Source organism: Pteronotus mesoamericanus, unplaced genomic scaffold (assembly GCF_021234165.1).
Source record: "Pteronotus mesoamericanus isolate MK-2021 breed Mesoamerican mustached bat unplaced genomic scaffold, CSHL_Meso_final scaffold_408, whole genome shotgun sequence".
Taxonomy (NCBI): domain Eukaryota; kingdom Metazoa; phylum Chordata; class Mammalia; order Chiroptera; family Mormoopidae; genus Pteronotus; species Pteronotus mesoamericanus.
In genome coordinates, this window is record NW_026555315.1 from 2,441,953 (window position 1) to 2,454,020 (window position 12,068).

Consider the following 12,068-nt stretch of genomic DNA (forward strand, 5'->3'; position numbering starts at 1 on the left):
GGGACGGCCCACAGCGGGCAGGGTGCAGAGCCGACAGCGCACCCCCTGCCCCCGCGCCCCCCGCGCCCCGCCCGTCCGCAGCTGCAGACGTTCTCGAGGAGCCCTTTCTCTGGCGGGTGAGAGCCGGGTTTCGGACGGTCCCCGCGGCAGGCGGGGCGCGGACAGCCCCAGGAAGCCCCTCGCATCGGCGCGTCTGTCCGCTCCGCAGGTGACCCTGGTCTAAGAGAGCGCCGCGATGGCCGTGACAGCGGACGTCAGGCTGGAGTACCTGGAGAGGGTGGCCTCCGTCGTCCTGAAGTTCAAGCCGGACAAGTGGGGCAAGATGGTGGGGGCGGAGGAGAACATGGCCCTGCTCACGGACTTCTTCGAGAAGCCGGACGTCTCGGTGCTGGTGCTCACGCTCAGCCCCGCCGGCGCCATCACGGTCTGCCTGGGCTTCCCCGCGTCCATCAAGACCAAGGGGGTTTACTTCATCAAGAAGAAGCCCGAGAGTATCAAGAAGGACAACTACAAGGACAATCTGATCTACGGGGACATCAGCCCCTCGCCCGTGGACCAGCTGATCGTGATTGTGGGGGAGGTAGGCGCACCCAGGCGGGCTGCCGGCTGGGGGTCCGGGGCCCCGGAGGGACAAACTTTCAGTGATTGGCCCACTAGCCCCAGGGGGTCCACGGGCCAGCGGCATGGCCGCGGAGCTGCTTATAGTGGCAGGCGTCGGGCCCCGCCCACCCAGGTGGCTAGAACAGACCCGCAGTCCACCAGACCCGCGGGGGCTGCTGCGCCCCGCAGCTGGGGGGCCCCTGCCCGCACGAGGCTGTGTGCGGCCGCAGAGGGCGTGGGCCCTGTGAGTCCAGGGAGACGGGCTTCCCCAGAGCTGAGACCTTGAGTGAAGAAGGGACTCAGCCCCATGCCTCTCCCGACGTCCTGTCTCCTCCCCAGTGTCACTCTCACAGGTACGGCAGGTGTGGGCCACTCTGGGCCGTCAGACCGGCCAGGGTACGGGGGACTCAGCTTTTCTAGTCGCTGCTGTCTCCCTTGTGAAACGGGGGCCGCACCCCTGCCTTGTGCGACCTCAGCCCAGGGCAGCTTCCGCCTCCTCTGAAGGGGGAGGGGCCCGGCGGGCCACAGGGGCAGACACGGGCGGCTCCATCCGTCTGCTCCGGGCGAGACAGCGGCCGCGTGGTCCTGGAGGCTGCAAGGCCACGGCCCAGGCGTCGGCAGGGCCGGTTCCTTCCGGGGCCTCCCTCCTGGATTTACAGACACCTGTCTCCTCCCTCTGTCCCCGCACAGTCCCTGCCCACCGTGTGTTTGTCCCAGCTGCCTCGTCTCAGAAGGACGACAGCCGTGTTGGGCCAGGGCCCACCCTAGTGGCCTCCTTTTAACTTAATCACCTGCTTAAAGGCCCCTCTCCCAATACAGTCACATCCTGGGATGCTGGGGATCAGGGCTTCAACATAGGAATTCGGGGGACACGATCAGCCCCCAACTGCACCCCGAGCGGCTCAGGATGTTGGCTTTCAGCAAGGAGTGGTGTGAGCTGTCATAGCAGGCGCCGGGCGTCCCCTCGTGGAGGGGGCTTTGCCCCTGCAGGGCCCCAGGCCCCGCCTCCTGGCATGGAGGAGAACCCGTTTCCCAGGGTCCAGCACCAAGCGCGCGCGCCGTCCCTCCCGGGGCTGCGGAGGCGGAGAAGGCGCGGCGGAGCTCAGGACCCCGCCCCCTCCCCGCCCCCCGTTTCAGGTCCTCTACTCTCTGCTAAACCAAAGCGAGAACACGAGCGGGTGGCCCCAGGTGGTCGCGGAGGACATCGTGAAGCAGGTGCACCGGCTGAAGAACGAGGTGTTTGTGATGGGAGGCAAGATCAGGGGGAAGACCCTGCTGCCCATCCCCGAGCACCTGGGGAGCCTGGATGGCACGCTGGAGTCCCTGGAGCGGTAGGCAGGCCCGACCAGGGGCGGGGGGCCGGGGGCGGGGGGCTGGGGGGCCGGGGGCCGCTCTGCGGCTGCCGAGTGCACGAGGGAAAGGCGGGCGCCGAGCCCGAGGTGGCGGGCACAGGGCGGGACACTGTTGCCCCTGGCAGGCAGCCAGGAAAGGGGACTCCGGCTTTAGGACCCAGGTGCTCGGGGGCACGGAGGGGCCTGGAAGGGGTTTTCCGCAGGTGGGGCTCTGACGACAATGTCCGAGGGCCCCACGTGAGCCCGACTGCCCAGTGCAGCTGCCTGGAGCATGAGGCTCTCAGAGCTGGGCGGGGTGATGGCTGCGTCCACCCCTCGCCCCCCGCGGGGACGCTCCAGGGACTCCGCGTAGGGCAGGTCCTGCATGGGTCTCCCTCTGAGCCCCGGCACGTACCCCGTGTGACCCCAATAGCTGCCGGGAGGGGCCCCCTCGGACATTTCTCCCAAAGCTGCCCTCCTCCTCTCCTGGGGGCGCGGGGAGCCAGCGTCTCTGACAACACCCACCCTTCGCTCAGGGTCCCTCCTCGCCGGGAGCTCTGGGGACTCCTCCGGCCTCCTCGAGGCGGCTGTGAGGAGCCGGGGACCTGAGGCGGACTCCGCGCTGCCAGCGGGCGGTCAGGGCCGCCGGGCGGAGCCCCTGCGTGAGGCTGGGGCCGAAGCCGGCACAGCACCGTCCCTGACCTTGTGCTTGCAGGCTCCCCGCCTCCCTGGACAACTCGCTGCTGCACGCCATCGAAACCATTGTCATCGACTGGTCCCACCAGATCAGGGATGTGCTGAGCAAAGACTCAGCCCAGGCCCTGCTAGACGGGCTGCACCCCCTGCCCAGGGTGGAGTTCGGGTTCTGGGACGCCCGGCTGACGAATCTCAAGTGCATCTATGACCAGGTGACACCTCCGCTCCGCTGTGGTGACCGGGTGCTCAGCTGCCCGGCGGCCGGACGGCCCACAGCCCCGCCACCCCGCCAGGAGGACCCACAAGCCCCGGGCCTCTCTGCACGGACCCCCGGGAGCCCTGCGGGGACCCCGCTCACCAGAGCCCCTGCCTCAGCCTCTCCCGGCCGCAGGGCCATGGGGTGGTGGCCGGGGCCACGGGTTTCTGCTGACAAGCTGGTACTCTCCCCTTCCCTCCTCAGCTCAACAGGCCCAAAGTGAACAAAATAGTTGAGATCTTGGAAAAAGCCAAAAGCTGCTACTGGCCAGCCCTCCAAAATGTGTACATGAACGTCAACGACGGTGAGCGGGGGACCCACCAGGCGCCCCGAGGAAGCTGCCAGGGCCTTCAGGCGGGGGGGCCCGGGGCAGGTCGACCCCCCGGGGGCGCAGCCCATCCCCCCAGCAGCCTCCTGGCCCCCACCTCGGAGGCAGCCCCTGGTTCTGAGGGGCAGGGCCCCACCGTGGAGCTGCGCCGGCAGCACGGGCGGCCAGCAGAGGGGGCCATGCCCGCTGCCGGGCGGACGCGCCCCTGACCTCGTCTGCGCCCCGGGCAGGGCTGAAGGAAGCTGAGGACGTGGTCCTGTACCTGACGCCCCTGCGGATCTTGCTGGAGGAGATGGAACAGGCCGACTTCACGGTGGTGCGTCAGCGACAGGAAAGCCCTGGGCCGGGGTCGCCCCTGTCCTGGGCAGCGGGGGCCCCGGGCTGCTGGGCTGGGGTCAGGAGCCTCTCCCTGAGCTTTGGGGGTCCCCTCCTGGGGCTGCGGGGCCCGGAGAGCCGGGATGTGGCGACAGGGCCCGGCCGTCTGCCCGCAGCTCCCGGCCTTCATTGCCAAGGCGCTCTACACCGTCTGCTTCATCTGGGCCAGCTCCAAGCACTACAACACGCCCTCCCGGGTCATCGTCATCCTGCAGGAGTTCTGCAACCAGATCATCGAGCTGGTAGCTGTCACCTGCCACAGCCATACACCCCCCGCCCACCATCCTCTCCCCGCTCTGTCCCCTCCCGCATCCCCGGCAGGATGAGACAGGCCAAGGTGTTGGCACCGGGGGCTCTCCCAGCCCTGGGCCGCGCCAGCCCAGCCCCCGTTGGAGGGAGGAGAAGGGGAACAGGGCTCTGCCCCCTGAGTGCCAGCGCCCTAAGACTCAGCGCGGGGCTTTGTGGGGTCTTCTGGCCCTGCACCGAACTGCGTCCTGCCTCGCTCGAGGTGGCTCTCTCCTTCCTCTTTACGCGCACCTGTGGGCCCCCGGGGCTGCCTGCGGGCGTGACAACGGTGCTCGCACCCCTGTTTGCCGGCCCCAGGGGCCCCGCGGCCCGCAGCAGGGCGTCCCAGCCTCACCCACCTGTGCCCGCAGCCTCACTCGCTGCAGCCTTAGCGCGGGGTGAGGGGCCAGCAGCTCCGGCTCCTGAAAGCCACCCAGCAGCTGGCATGAGAAGCAGGTCGCGGGGCCGCCCGGTGGCCGGTTTCTGACCGGCCTGACAGCCCACGCTCCGTGCGCCTGGACGTGGCCCCACGCGGTGCGCGGGGCCTGTGCGGTGCATTGTCTCCTGCCCAGACACGGACGTACCTGGGTCCAGAAGAGGTGCTGAAGGGCTTGCAGGGCGAGATCGAGGAGGTTCTGCACGGCATCTCGCTGTCGGTGTCCGTCCTGAAGGAGCTGTACCGCACCTACGACTTCTGCTGCGCAAACATGAAGCTTTTCTTCAAGGTGCGGCCCGGCCCGCAGAATCAGGCAGGGGGGCCACGCGGCCGGTCGGCATTGGCCCCGCGCAGGGAGACGGTGGAGCGTCCGAGGCAGACTCAGCCTTCTCCCTCCCTCCCTCCCTCCCTCCCTCCCCCTCTCCCTCCTTGAAGGACAAGGAGCCAGTGCCTTGGGAATTCCCATCTTCACTTGCGTTTTCCAGACTGAATTCTTTCTTCCACCGCATCCAGACCATCGAGGTAAAGGTGAAGCTGGGTTCACCGTCCCTGCAGGTCACAGGCTGCCCTCCCCTGACAGCGGCTGCCGCCTTCCATCCCCACCGTCCCCTAAGCCCGCGTCATGGGGACGCTGAGTCCTCGGGCCAGCCTCCTCCGTGCCCGGGGCTCTTAGCCGCGAGTAGAAGTGACCCATGTTGGGCGCTTCTCCCCTTCGCTCATGTCTTCTGTCTATGACACGTGAAATGACCCTGGAGACTGAAGGGGCAGGCGGGTTGGTGGGGCTGAGTCCGCACCGGCGAAGACTTACTTAGAGGGACGCTGCGGAGCAGGTTAAAGTGTAACAAGGGTCCCAGGAGGTTTGCTCTGGGGAGCAGAGGTGAGACGTGGAAGGTAAGGTAGCTGTGCCTTCTGTTTTCTAATCGTCTGTGTGCTGTGGTTTTTTAAACTTTGCGAACATACTGTGCCCGTTATAGAAAGGGGGACAACCGTCCTCAAACCAGTGGGCACCTTTGGCAGCGGCTTCGGGAAGGCCTGTCCGGGGCTCAGCCACGCCCTCCGGGGGGCGGTGGAGCGGCTGCCTCGGCCTCCCGGGTCCCCGCCCCAGAGGGCATCCTCATGCCCGAAGGAGCTCCAGGGACCCAGTCCAGTTTCCGGCCCTGTAGCTGCTGGCCCCTACGTTACAGGTTCTCGATCAGGATGAAGGTTCTGGGAAAAGGGGGCTTTGAGGGGTGAAGACGTGGCCTCGCCGTGCATGCACGGAGGAGCCCACCGCCCAGGGCGCGGCCACGCGGTGCTGTCACCCCGCTTGCTCTGGTTGTGACTCGACGCGCCTCGGACACTGGGAAGACAGTGTGCACCTCGGGTCCCTCGGTTCCGGCTTCGGGGACTGAGACGAGCGCCCGCGGTCTCAGGCACCAGTGGCAGGTCCCGCCGGTGCCTCTCGGTCAGAAAGCATGAGCCCCGAGCCCCGTACAGGACTGTTCGTTCGTGAATGGAGCCAAATGTCAAAACGCAGGGCACAGGGAGTGAGTGCGGGTTCCGGGAAGGAAGGGGCCGCTCAGGGCTGGCCCCGGAGTGCGGGAGCCGCTGCTGGAGGGAGCAGAGGCTCCTTGTGCACCGCACGTGGGGGCTTCCTCTCAGAGCCCCGGGGACAGGCTCCGAGTAGGGGGCGTCTTCCCAGGAAAGCAGGGATTTTGAAGCTCAGCAAGAGCCTCAGAAACCCCCACGGGCTTTCCGATGGCTTCCTTTGCCTGCGAGGAAGCAGGGCCCAGGACGACGTGGTTTGTTAGGCACAGGATGGGAGCCCAGCCTCACCCCCCGCCCCCTCCTCCACGGTCGCAATTCAGAGACGTCCCAGAGAGGACATTAGAGAAGAGCAACTCCAATAAGCAGGGACCACCCCCTGACCCCAGTATTGTCACGGGCCCGAAGGGAGCTCGCTCGCCCGCTCCCTGGCTCCTCCCTGCTGGGCTTGGGGCTTGACGAGAGGCTGAACCGCTGAGTCTGGCTATGGAGACAAACCAACCGGGTGCCCGTGCCTTTCTCCGCCAGAACCTTTATAAGACAGCCATCGAGTTCCTGAAGCTGGAGAAAATCGAGATTGGGGGAGCGCGGGGCAACATCCTCGGGAGCCTGGTCTCCCGGATCTATGAGGAGGTCTTTGAGCTGGTGAAGGTGTTTGCCGACTGCAAATACGACCCCTTGGACCCGGGAGATGCGGTGGGTCTGAGGCCTGGGCCGGAGAGGTGACAGAGGATACGCCGGGAGCGGGAGGCGCCGGAGGGGGTGCGGGCAAGGACCCCAACGTTTTTCTCGTGGACGATGAGCGTGCTCAGCTGAGGGGGCACCCCAGGCCCTGCCAGCAGGGGGCGGGGTGGAGGAGGGGGCGTTAGGGTGGGCGCCGCCCCGCCGGGCTCACTGATGACAAGGTTGACGTTTGAATTCGCTTTCAGAGTTTTGATGACGATTACGCTGATTTTGAGACCAAAATTCAAGATCTGGACAGGAGGCTGGCCACCATCTTCTGCCAGGGCTTTGACGACTGCAGCTCTATCGAGTCCTGTGCCAAGGTACGCGGGCTGGGGGCGGCGAGAGGTACGTGGGGCAGGGTCAGGGCTGGCGGAGAATTCACCCCGCGGCCCGGCTGGCACCCGGACCGTCTGAGGCCCTTTCATCAGCCTGGGCAAGCCAAGCGCCAAGCACACGCTCTCTCCGTGAGGAGGCCCCTTTTTACTTGGGCAACCAGCTCGCACCCCCTAGCCCCTGAAAGTCAAAGACAATGCCAGAGCTAACCGGCGGGGGCCGGGGCGCCAGGACTGAGGGCGGAGCGGGCGAAGGGGCCCCGCCCTCCTGCCGGGCGGCCCTCGTGTTGTTTTCCAAGACTGGGGCCGGGGCCGGGCTGTTGCCTCGCACGGACCCCTTTGCGGTCCCAAGTTCAGGTGTCTGCTCTGCGGGGGAGGCGGCCCGGGAGGGGACTCACGCCGGCACCCGCGGGACGGAAGCCGCCCCGGGAGCTCAGCTCGCAGACACACCTGCCCTGCGGCTGGGCTTTCAGCGCAGTGGCCTCCATTGGCTTTTGCACTTTAAAAGGAAAAGCTGCCTCCTGAATGTTAACTTTATGGTTGTGCCACATCCAAAAGAGGAAACCAAGGAAAAGAAGAGGGCAGCAGGTGTGTGACCCGTTGCCAGCTCGGTCTGCGCGTCCCTCTCGGCCTGAGAGGGCGGCCCCCCTCCCGGCCCCTCTGTCCCCCGCCTCGTCCCCAGCTGCCTCTGCGCAATTGCTCGCTGTCAGTAATTCACACGCGGCCAGGGAAGTTCTAGAGCAATTTTCCACATCATCTCCTCTTGGCAGAAAATAGAATTGGCTTCCTTCCCCGATGCCATCAGCCAAAAAAACATGGAAATAGGAAAAGGCGGGAAGACGCAGGGGAAGGGAAGGAAGTTGGGAGGGTCATAAAGCCGCAGGGAGCACATTTGTTTTCTGTCACATGTCAATTTTTTTAAAAAACGGCGCTGGTGAGCTGCTCAGTCGAGAGCTTCCCTGCGGGGAACTGGAGGAAGGAGGGGCTCGGATGAAGAGCCGAGGCTCAGCCCCCCGCCCCTCCCCGGGGGATCCGTGGCTGCTCCTTCTGGCTTTTGGGGACCTGAAAATTGCTCCTGCTTTCCCTGAAGCCGTCTTTGACTCTTTCCCCAGAAGGTCATGTTTAGGGACAGCAGCCACCTTTTCAAACCAAAAACTGGGGTAAATCTGAGATTCGGGTCCAGCCCTTCCAGCCACCGAAAGCTGCAGCCACGGGTCCCGGAATGAAAGCGACACAGTGTGGTCGGAGCTGTTGAGTCCCCACTTGTCACCAGAGCCGCCCTTTGCCTGAGGCGCCGCCAGCCCTCGGGTTCCGCTGGGCCCCGCCGGAGGCGCCCGGTGGACAAGGGAGAACAGGGTGTGTCGGGCACCGCCCCTCGCCCCTGGGCTGGCCGGGGCGCTTCTGGACCCCCTGAGGATCCGGATCCACACGGCCTCCTCCTCCCCAGGCCCGGCAGGGCCCGCCCTCAGCCCCGGCTTCCCGCCCCCGGCCCGCACCCCGGTGCAATGATCGTGCGTGAAACCCTTCCGCTAGCTAGCTTGGGCCGCCGCCCGACCCCAGCCCGGCCCCTCGCAGAAACATCCAGATGAGACGCTCTTGTCGGATGAGCTTTTCAGTCTGAGACAGGCCCCGGTGTCCGCTGCGCCCGGCTACGGCAGGGGCTCAGGCCTGGCGGCTGCCCCCAGGATTGCGCGACACCCACCTGCAGTGATTTTGTCACGGCTCTCTGGCTAACAGGTCTCAGGGACGTGACATTAAAGGGACCCTGGCTGTCCCTGCTGCTTGGGCGCTCAGGTGACCTGGGCTTGAACTCCCAGTGCCACGGTCGGATGAGAACTCCCGACTCCCCCTGAAATTCCCTCGGGTCCTCGGGGCCGAGGCCCCCCAGCGGGCCCCCCAGTCTGGGCATGTGGGCCCCACTCCCCGCCTGCACCGGCCTGCCCACGACTGAAACGCGCCCCCTTCCGATGAGTTGAATTAGGTCCTCCGGGAAGTGGTGTGCCGCCCCAGCCCCTCGTGCCGGGGCTGGGGCCTTATCTGGAAGCAGGACCTTTGCAGATGTGGTTGAAGCGAAAGTTAAGCTCTGTCCACGTGTCCGAGTGGGATGGTGTGTCGTCCCGCACACCGAGGGTCGCGGGTTTGATCCCCGGTCAGGGAGCGAACAGGACGTGGCTGATCACTGTCTCTCACAGTGATGTTTCTCTCTCTCTCTCTCTCTCCCCCCCCTTCCCCTCTCTCTAAAAGCAATAAACACATCTTTGGGTAAGGATCTAAAAATAAAATATGTAAGTGAAGATGAGGTCCCCCTGCAGCAATGTGGGCCTGTAATCCTATGTTTGGGGTCCTTGTAAGGAAAGGAGAGACGCAGAGACAGACACCCCTGAAGGAGCGGCCGAGAGGCCATGTGACAATGAGGCAGGTGAAGCGATCTACCTACAAGCCAAGGAACCCGAGGGTCACCCGCCGCGCCCGGAGCCGGACAGGAACCTGGCCCGGACCGCCCCGCCCCCACCCCCCGGGGGGCGGCCCCGCCGGCAGGCTCTGCCCTCCCGAACAGGGAGGGGTGTGCTTCTGTTGTTTGAGCCCCCACGTGAACAACGCATGGTGCTTGGTTACCACGGCCCAGGGCACTCGGCAGGTAGAGCCGTGCTCCCCCCAGCACTGGGCGACTTTGGTGGTTGGGCGACCCCACGTAGCACGAGACTAGCTGCTTCCTGGCGCCCCCTCTCCCCGGTCCCCTTTCCCCCACAGCTTTTCTGTTTTCAGAGTAGAAGAGACTCCGCGATGGTGGTTCTCTTGCCTGGGCACAGCCTTGAGGCTCAGGGCTCTCCCTTGGAGGGCCTTTCTCACCCCTGACACACTCCTCCGTCCGGCTATGCAAACGCAGCATCACAGCTATTTTTATACATATTTTTAAAGATTTTATTTATTTATTTTTAGAGAGAGGGGAAGAGAGGGAGAGAAACACCCATGTGTGGTTGCCTCTCGCACACCCCCAGCTGGGGACCTGGCCCGCAACTCAGGCCTGTGCCCCGACTGGGATTCGAACCGGCGGCCTTTTCGTTCACAGGCCGGCGCTCCGTCCACTGAGCCACACCAACCAGGGCTAGTTTTATATTTTTTTTAAATTGTACTTTTTAACTGTTCAACTCTTCCTTGCCCCAACCCTGACTTCTCCTGGGCCTGGAGTACGTTTTCCCAGACCTTTGTGCCTAGTCTGTGCCGTCGATCTGTAAGACCGGTGTTTTGGGACCCGGCAGACGTCACCGCGGTGACCGCCTCACCAGCCGCTACACACAGAAGGGCTCCTTGTCTCGAGGGGGACAGTGCTTCACCCGCCCCGCAGCCGGGCCAGACGTGTGCGAAGGCCCACCCTCCCTGTCCCCCCAGCTCCTGTACATGTGCGGGGGCCTCATGGAGAGGCCGCTGATTCTCGCCGAGGTGGTGCCCCGCTACTCTGTCATGCTGGAGCTGTTCAACGCCGAGCTGGACAACACCAAGGTCCTGTACGATGCCCAGGTCGCAGCCTCCGCGGACGGGAACGTCCCCCCAATCCACAAAAACATGCCCCCGGTGGCCGGGCAGCTCAAGTGGAGCCTGGAGCTTCAGGAGCGGCTGGAGGTGCCCATGGGGCACCTCAAGCGCATAGAGCACCCGTGAGTCTGGGCGGCAGCGGGGGCGCCGGAAGGGCAGGGGTGGGTCCATCTCCGAGGCGCCCCTACGCTTCCCGGCGGCCAGGCCTCCACTCCCCGGGCCCTGGCTTCCCAGGAGAGACGCATGCGTGTCCCCCCACAACCCCCACTCGGGGGGCCTACCCAGTGCGCGTGGTCAGGGGGAACCGGGCTCACCCCCCCCTTGGTGGCCGCGCCCCTGGCGGAAGTGGACAGAGGCCGGCCGCGTGAGCCCCAGCGCAGGCTGCGACACACAGCTCGCTGTGCAGGGGGCCGGCCGTGTCGCCTGCGGGCGGCGTGGACGTGAAGGCAGGCGGGGGGCAGCGGGGGGCTCCCAGCAGAACCTGGAAGGCGCGGCTGTGCCCGCCTGGGGCTGGAGGGGGCCCGCCTAAGACGCTGCCCAGGGGAGTGCATTTGGCTTCCTCCCGCTGGCCTGACATCGAAGGGACTGAGAGAATTAGGGTGGGTATGACCCAAGTCCTGACCGGCTGGGGCCCCCGGTACCGGGGTCACTGCTCGACTTCCTGGGCAAGTTGCCGAGGGTTGAGGCCACTGTGTGGACTCAGCGTCTCAGCCGGGGGAGACACAGAAAGCTGCCGGCCGCCTCCGCGCCCCGAGACCTAGCGGCGCGGCCGGGGCGCTGCCGGAGCCCCCGAGGAGTGTGCCCGCCCACCCCCGGCTGGTGCTGGCGGCTCACTCCCCGTCCGCCTCCGATCCCAGGGTCATGTCCAGCGTGGAGGCCAAGCTGATCTACCAGAAATACGACGAGATGATGGAGCTGCTGAGAAGCTACCGCGAGAGGATCTACCGGCAGTGGGTGTCGGGCGTGGACGAGGACTGCCACTTCAACCTGGGGCAGCCGCTGATCCAGCGCGACCCTGCCACCGGCCTCGTCCGCGTCAACTTCAGCAGAGCGGTGGGTGTGCCTCCCGCCGCTCGGGGGGCCCGCTGGGCTGACGCTTTGTTGTTCCCGTATGGTTTTAAGGTGCGCTCGGGATATAGTTCAGGTCTGAGGCAGAAGAGCAGCATCCTGGGAGGTGAGTTCAGTGAGTGTGTCTTTCAGGGGACCCCAGGAGAGAACAGCAATCTGGATATTTGCACAAAAGAGAGAGAGAGAGAGAGAGAGAGAGAAAGGGGGGACGGGAAGGGAGGGGAGGGGAGGGGAGAGGAAGGTCCTTGCAGGATCTGAGCCACTGGGCTCTCTGGCCAAGCTGGCGGGCAGCCTGTGGCTACAGGGGTGGGGGTGTCCCAGGGCTGAGACCCTGGGAGGGCGGAGAGAGCAGGAGCAGCCCGAGGGCCTGCACCTGGGGACCTTCACTGAAATCCCTTCTGCCGCTCGCTGAGTCAACACGCGCTGAGCGCCTGCTTTGTGTGCGGGCTTGGGGTAAATCCGTGAGCCAGGCGGTGGCCGCTGCCCTCCCACGGGGCGGCAGGGGGCACGCATCGGTGAGCCCCACAGAGCAGGGGAGGTGAAGGGGGAGCCGTGGAGCCAGGGCGGGGGCGGGGGT

The 12,068-nt window shown here is 65.8% G+C and overlaps 1 protein-coding gene across 1 annotated transcript in view; it reads left to right on the forward strand.

Moving 5' to 3' along the window:
* The first annotated feature begins 235 nt into the window (after positions 1 to 235).
* DNAH17 (dynein axonemal heavy chain 17) overlaps positions 236 to 12,068 on the forward strand; it is an 86,350-nt gene continuing 74,517 nt past the window's right edge. The window contains exons 1-12 of the mRNA XM_054593083.1: positions 236 to 580; positions 1,738 to 1,931; positions 2,647 to 2,839; positions 3,088 to 3,187; positions 3,442 to 3,527; positions 3,703 to 3,828; positions 4,444 to 4,596; positions 4,743 to 4,829; positions 6,360 to 6,527; positions 6,761 to 6,877; positions 10,280 to 10,545; positions 11,281 to 11,476. Coding sequence (XP_054449058.1) covers positions 236 to 580; positions 1,738 to 1,931; positions 2,647 to 2,839; positions 3,088 to 3,187; positions 3,442 to 3,527; positions 3,703 to 3,828; positions 4,444 to 4,596; positions 4,743 to 4,829; positions 6,360 to 6,527; positions 6,761 to 6,877; positions 10,280 to 10,545; positions 11,281 to 11,476 — 2,031 coding nt within the window. The remainder of the gene's footprint in view (positions 581 to 1,737; positions 1,932 to 2,646; positions 2,840 to 3,087; positions 3,188 to 3,441; positions 3,528 to 3,702; positions 3,829 to 4,443; positions 4,597 to 4,742; positions 4,830 to 6,359; positions 6,528 to 6,760; positions 6,878 to 10,279; positions 10,546 to 11,280; positions 11,477 to 12,068) is intronic.